This window comes from Temnothorax americanus, unplaced genomic scaffold (assembly GCF_048541705.1).
Source record: "Temnothorax americanus isolate GAGA-0224 unplaced genomic scaffold, ASM4854170v1 Scaffold27, whole genome shotgun sequence".
NCBI lineage: Eukaryota > Metazoa > Arthropoda > Insecta > Hymenoptera > Formicidae > Temnothorax > Temnothorax americanus.
In genome coordinates, this window is record NW_027509411.1 from 553735 (window position 1) to 560697 (window position 6963).

General features: G+C 30.9%; 1 protein-coding gene across 1 annotated transcript; it reads right to left on the reverse strand.

The window, feature by feature from the left end:
• Window positions 1–800: 800 nt before the first annotated feature.
• Window positions 801–6822, reverse strand: LOC143899503 (uncharacterized). Its single transcript, XM_077409832.1, has 8 exons — window positions 6282–6822; window positions 5144–5515; window positions 4521–4705; window positions 2958–3074; window positions 2419–2521; window positions 2277–2342; window positions 2006–2119; window positions 801–1789 (listed from the first exon to the last, which is right to left on the reverse strand). Exons 2-8 carry the CDS (start codon window positions 5485–5487, stop codon window positions 1588–1590), a joined length of 1131 nt encoding a protein of 376 aa, XP_077265958.1. The 5' UTR covers window positions 5488–5515; window positions 6282–6822; the 3' UTR covers window positions 801–1587.
• Between the last annotated feature and the right edge of the window lie 141 nt (window positions 6823–6963).

Genomic DNA, 6963 nt, shown 5'->3' on the forward strand with positions numbered 1-6963 from the left:
CACAGTGATTGGCGTATAATATGGAAAATATTTAACATTTATTAAACACACAGTAAATGACAACAACCATATAACCTCAAATTTTGAGGTTATATGCTTTGGCCAATAACCGCCAGTAAACGCCACATTACTAGCGCCAGTTTGCATCAAGTGTTTACACTTGTATTTAAGCGCGATTTGTCAGCGTCGAAACGTCGGCAGGAATTAAAGAACCGTAAAGGATCTAGTTTCATCTTCGGCGACGAAGCATCCGGCTGATAACGCGAGGAAATTACTCGGGTTACCAGTCGCGAAATCCTTGCTTACATTTGCCGGATCTAAGCTTCCTCGGAATTCTCGGGAGCGTTAGATAATAGATAATTCTAACCAATGACAGCTGGAGAAACCTCCCCAAAATTGCCCCTATATTCGCTCACGAGCAAATAGTAGCACGGCAAATTCGGCTAGCATTCGAATAAAAACCGTGTGTGAAGCCGGGACACATTTATCATTCATTATTTCTTCAGTTATTCTTTATTTATTCTTTCGATTATTCTCTTATTCAGCATGCAGTGTCATTTTACTTTTAGCGTCAGTGCATTTATGTATAACTTCTTGATATCTGCCTCAGAGCTGTTCCGGCTTGACTCAATCGTCTCTTTGACGAATCATCCCCTCGAGGAGGTTTCTTCAACAAACGAGGAAACTATGGTTCAGTGCATGGTGGAAGTAATAAGGTGCTCGTATTGCGGACACATTTTCGTCTGTTCTGCGCATCATGACAAAAATCGTCCATTTTGAACTCAAACTACTTAACAGATTCTTGTGTCGGTGTGTTTCCGTTTGAATCTCCTACCAAAATTAAAAAAACATGGCGGACTTCTGTCACGTTCTGTGATTGGATATTGCAAAAAACGTGCGCATAAGCACACCTTATTACTTCCACCTTCCACCATGGTTCAGTGTTGCTGTGTTGCTACATGTTGTCGGTATGACAGGAATCATAACCTGATTCCTGTCAACTTTAACGATTAATATCTCGCGTCGCGGGGCAGAGCGACACTTTTTTCTGTCAGATTCGTTCGTTTCGTGCAAAAACGCGTCGAATAAGCCTAAGTTCATCAAAATCGGTGGTGAGGGGCGTAAACTGAATAATTACCCTTTTAATTATATTATAATTGTATTATTTGGAGGAGTAAAAGCCATAATAGTCAAATTTTTTTAAAATATTGACTCGTGTGCATAGGTGCAATTTATATATACTGTATAGATTGCATTTATGCACACGAGTCAATATCTTAAAAAATTAGAGTTACGCTACTACTATAGCTTTTACTCCTCCATTTATATTTCATGCAGACTTTACATATATAATATATTTAATTCACTCTCTCTCTCTCTCAAGCATTATAATTCATTTTAATACTACGTTCTATAATATAATAAAACCTTGATTGCGTATCCAAGATGAACTATTATTTTCATTGCTATTGACTAAGTATGAAATATGTTCCATTGTTTTAAAATGGTCCGAATCTTGTGAAAATATATATATATACACACACACACACACACATCAGGATGGCCCTTATTTTTCGTCTTTTAAATTTATTCTGCGGCACCACCCAGAATGTTTCCAGTTCGCAAAAAAAAATAATCCATGCCAAAGCTCAGCTCGATCGGATAACAGAAACCCGTGCCCCCGGGTTTGTTTCTGTCCCTGTCTCTATCTCTATCTCTTCTTTCATAGGAACGTTCATTTGACCTCTCACAATATCTGTCGCGATAAGATTTCTCTTCCATAAACGGCCTGTAAGGATAATGATTAGAAATGACTATTCATAACTATTAAAGAATGGTTTAATTGGCACTCTTTTTTCATTTTACAAATAAATTAATCAAGCCTGGTAATATCTTTAAGTCGTAACAAATTAAAAATAATTTAAATATTTATAATAATAAAAGTATTAATTTATCTAAAATTAAAATAATCTATAAGTTCTATATTAATGATTTTACTCCATACCTCGAATATGAGTTGTGCAGCTCTCTAGAACGGGATCGATTAGCATCATGTTTATTTGCATCTCTTTCTGTGTATTTCTCTTTATATACTCTACGTTTCTCTAAACTGCTTGCCCTACAAAATATAGAAAGAGAATATACTTTTCAGAAATATAAAACAGCTATTTAATTGTTCTTAATTATATAATACTCTTATTTGCTTTTGATTATTTTAAAAACAAGATTGAATTTCTTTTCATCAATAAATAAATTACAACTAAAGCTAGCTTTACCCATCATTTTTACGAATATCACAATTTTCTCTCTTGTTATCCTGATGCTTCAAGTCTATGCGGTGTCTAAGATCATAAGTAAATACATTAAAGAATATATATATCTAGTATAAAGAATATTGTCATCGCGAGAGAAACGAACCTAGGTTGATAAGATGGCGGATATCCGGAACTATTAATATGATTCCTAATTGGACTCAAGAATAAAGATCGTCTCCTTGAAGTACGTGATTTGTTTGTCGAGGCTGTAATATTATATGTAGTGTTATATGTATATACTATGTTTTTAAAGAATGCTATGTTGTATTATTCATTATGGAGCCTCAAACACCTAAACTAAAATATTTATCTATATTTCTTGACACATATATAAAATATATTTATTTTTTAAATTAAAGAAATGATCTATAAATAAAAATATATATCCAGAAATTAGTCACATTATATATGTATATTCTGTATTCAATGAATATATGTAGTTCTAATTAAGTTCTGTATATGTATATTTTATATGTGTATCATACATTAATATATATAGAATAATTTCATGTACGTTGTACTTTTCTTATTCAAAGAATTTCGAGTATTTTGAAAAATATCTAATGTGATTTTATATATTCAGGTTTAATTGGTATAATTTAAGAATTAATAATGAATAATAATTATTTATATAATATATACATACTCGCTCTCGTTCTTTATCTATAGCTACACCTGTGCGTCGTTCTTCTATTTCATTAGTTTTGATTGTAGTCTTTTTTATTTCTTCCCTGTCGAATATTGGTTTACATCCTTCTCCTGTATGATTTATTTTATTCATTTTATTAGTCTTTTAGTGATTTCTTATTTACCCAGTTCTGATAAGTCTAATGCATTAGTCAAAAGAAAAATGTCCTCTTTGAAAGAAGAAGAAAGAATTTTGTGTACGATATAAACACTTTTTTAAAAACAGAAACCGAAAGTTAATTATATATACTATTATTATTTCCACATTAATATTTTTTTAGCCACCATTCTCTTAATATCTCTTGATATGTTGTCTTCCAAGATGTAGAATCTCCAGAGTATCTTGTAAGTTGTATGAAATTTACATAAAACTCCGCCGCTACATAAAACTCTTTGAAGTAAACTGCATTCCAAAATTAAGAGATATAAAATAACTGTTTATTTGTATAACATATAAAATTAAAAGTCATTAAAATTTAAGTGTCATTATTTTTTAATCATAATATTTTTAAGAAATAATTGGTTCTGTATTTTAAATAAAATTAAGATTGTAATTCCATATAATTTGTTAAATAACTATTAACCCATTATTATTATTATGTTAAATTACATATATTACATTAGAATAAAAGAAAGTACTACTCGACTGCATTAAAATGTTATACATATGTATTAGAAACAAAATCTTGACAAGATCTTTCAGAAAAAAATTCCAAAATGCAGGTATCTTCCATGATGATTCTACGATAAATACAATTTTATGTAAATATATAAAAATTACGCTTCAAATAAATAAAATGTTATTATAAATAGACAAAACTAATTGGTCTTGTAGGATAAAATCTTCGTTGCTTTCTTTAAGTTCGCAATTGTAGCTTTAAAGCTATTGTAACTTTCATCAAATCGTAATATAATGCCACTTGAACATTATGGATATTTCTTTATATGCAGGCAATCAATGCAGAAATATAAACTTTTTTTTTAAATTTACTTAAAATAACTATGTTACTTTCAAAGATACTTTAAAATACGAAATATGTGTTAAATTTGTACAAAATTGTTTTTAAATCACTTTCTTATTTTCTATATTCTTTACTTTGTTTGAATTCTTATATGTTAACAAGTATGGAATTAACAATAATTATATAGCGAATATCTCTATCCTTTTTATGAGGATTCCTAGTTTATAAACAACGGCAGTTACAAAATCATGTGTAACCATCTGTATAATTTCTTATAGCGTTTTCGACTGGGCGTCGAAATCGAACAATAACATTGGTCGATTTGCCGAAGTGACGTCATTAATCGCTCTCAGAGCGAGCAAACCCGGCCCAGACAAAAACGCTATTATTTGCATATAACAATATTGTAATATTTGTTTTATTATAAGCGTGAGCATTTGTTTTCAGTAAACATCTCATTTTTTTTTGTTAAATTATAATGTTGAAAACAACTGAATTTCTACGGAAAAGAGAGAATTTACAGAAACATAAAGATTTAAAGAATGTAACATTTTACCCTTTCTTCTTTTGACGATCACATCTTCAGGATTAAGTATATCTCGCTCTAATTCTGGAACAGGTCCTTGTACAGGAATATTCCTGTGAATATCAACTTTAATTCGACGTAGTTCCCTAGTATTAATCTGTGCATTCTGAGGACCTCTAAACAAAGGTACTGTTCCGCTTGTAGGCTCATCTAATCTAAAGAGAATTCAATCATAATATTTTAAATTAATTGTAATTCTTATACTCTTTGTATTAAAATAACCAGATATAATATTCTAGAAAAATAGTCCTATTTCTTTATTCTATTATTTACATAATGAATATAGTGATACAATTAAAAAAAATCCTTTTAAAAGTGAAAGAAACATACATTTATCTCTGTACATCTTGCGCCTTATTCTGATCTGGCATTGAAATTATAGTTTTCTATTAACAAGCCCTACTAACAAGCTAAGATGAATTTATTTATATCTCAACTTGTAAGAGCAATTTTCTCTATCAATAAATTGTTTTATACGAATTTATTTTATTGAAATATCTTTTTCAGATATTTGAAAGTTTTGGTCACCTTATCTCTATCAAGTCAAAATAAAGATATAAAGGCATATAGTTATATGTATGTTGTAAACTCACTTTTCATGCAAACTACCAGATTTGGAAGCAGTTGACGTAGATCTACCTCTATACCGAAGATGCGAGGGAGACTCACTACCGCTTTTGCTTCGACTATGACGCGAGGATTTTCCCTCAGCATATTTTAAAGCTTGTGCACGTTTTCTTTCATATTCTAAAATCTTTTGCTGTTTCAATTTTTCATGTTGTCTCTCTCGTTCTTGCTGGCGTTGCCATTCTCGTCTACGTCTCTGCTTTTCGTCTTCGGTTCTTGAACGTAAAACTGAATAAGTATTGTGATCTTCACTACGTGTTGATCTTGACTTCTCATCGCCGCGGAAAGTTGTCGAACGTATTGGATTCATTGTCGGAAATACTAAGCAAAAAGTGCTGCTGAAATATATTAAATTTATTATCAAAAAATCAGATTTTAATTAATGCAGGAAATATTTCTTGTCGTCTTCTTTATTCTACAGTTAATAACAAACTGAATTTTATGGCTAAGCATTTTTATATTTAATATACATATAAATTGTGATTCTGACAACAAATTCTGAACTTACACGTCTTCAACAATTTAAAATAAACACATCATCTCGGAAACGGTACATTCGGAATAAAGCTGGGCTTTTCGATTACAGTATAAAGTTATATAGAAAATACAAGGATATCCAAGCTTGATATTTATATAGGGATTTATAAATGCATGCAAAATAAGATTTCTTTACTTTGAGTTCAATGGTGCATTTAAAAATTAGCAGTTGCATTAAAGTTTTTCTACACAAATTTGCATAATTGCATAAAATATATGAATCATCTATATAGTTACATGTTTAATGTACAAAATATGATAATTACGTGCCACACATTTACTTTCTCTTTATTTTATCACATATTTATACAGCATAAAAGTATTACTTATTTTCTTTTTTATCACTCTTTTTTCTCAATTAATTTTCTCTTATTCACTGCCATTACTAAAAATCTGTAGTAACGTAAACTAAATTCTCAGGCTAGCAGTAAATATTGGAGAACAGCCTATGTAAATATCATAATATTAGAGTAAACAAGATTAAAAATTTTCCAGAAAATGAAACTGGTCTTCTCTTGGGAATAGCTTTGTACATACTTCATCCATTTGAAGAAAAGAAATACTTACCGTTAGAACTTTGCAGGCAAGCGGAAAGTAGATTTCGGCCGGAATGTTGTTGTCGAGTCTTCGCACAGCGATTGAAGAAAATCGTCTGGTTCTGTCACCAGTGCGACCAGTAAGCCAATTTCAAAACTCGATCGTCAAGCAAAATTGTAATAGGCTACGAAGGAGATGGGCTCTTCAATAGAATAAAGTAGCTGAAGATTTTCACAATAACTATTCAAGCTTTGTGCATCTTGAGAGAAGCTGATGGGAATTTTAAATCTTACTGCGAAAAACCGTGCAAGAGATAATGGATTCGAATATTTATAATTGTAAAATAAGTTACTAAAGTAAACGCTTCCGTAAACATATATAGTACACGAACTAACTGCAATAATTGTTATTAATTATCAACGATTATATTAATTGCCGACGATTAAATTGTTACGCAATATAACAGCATTTATATAAGAAAAATCTCTTGAAAGAGCAAACCGATAATATTTTTCATTTACTACGAACAGTGTCATGGGGAAACGGGGTCCGGGAGGGAGGTAAGCGTCGTCTACAATACACGGAGTATAAGCGTGGAGTAAGAAGTAAGAGTAGGCGTAAGAGGGCTATTTTCGGTTTTAAGAAAGCTGACGCGTAAGGGCGTGAGCGAAATAAATTAATTTTATTTCTTACTCCTACTCTTACTCTTATA

Bases quoted from the DNA above. Each gene is read 5' to 3' on its own strand.
- LOC143899503 (XM_077409832.1), bottom strand. From the start codon at position 5,487: ATGAATCCAATACGTTCGACAACTTTCCGCGGCGATGAGAAGTCAAGA. The intron at 3,075-4,520 runs GTAAAATGTTAC...TAAATCATACAG, and splicing joins GATCGTCAAAAGAAGAAAGG to GAGAAGGATGTAAACCAATA. The intron at 2,522-2,957 runs GTATATATTATA...ATAATATTACAG, and splicing joins TAAAGAACGAGAGCGAGTAT to CCTCGACAAACAAATCACGT.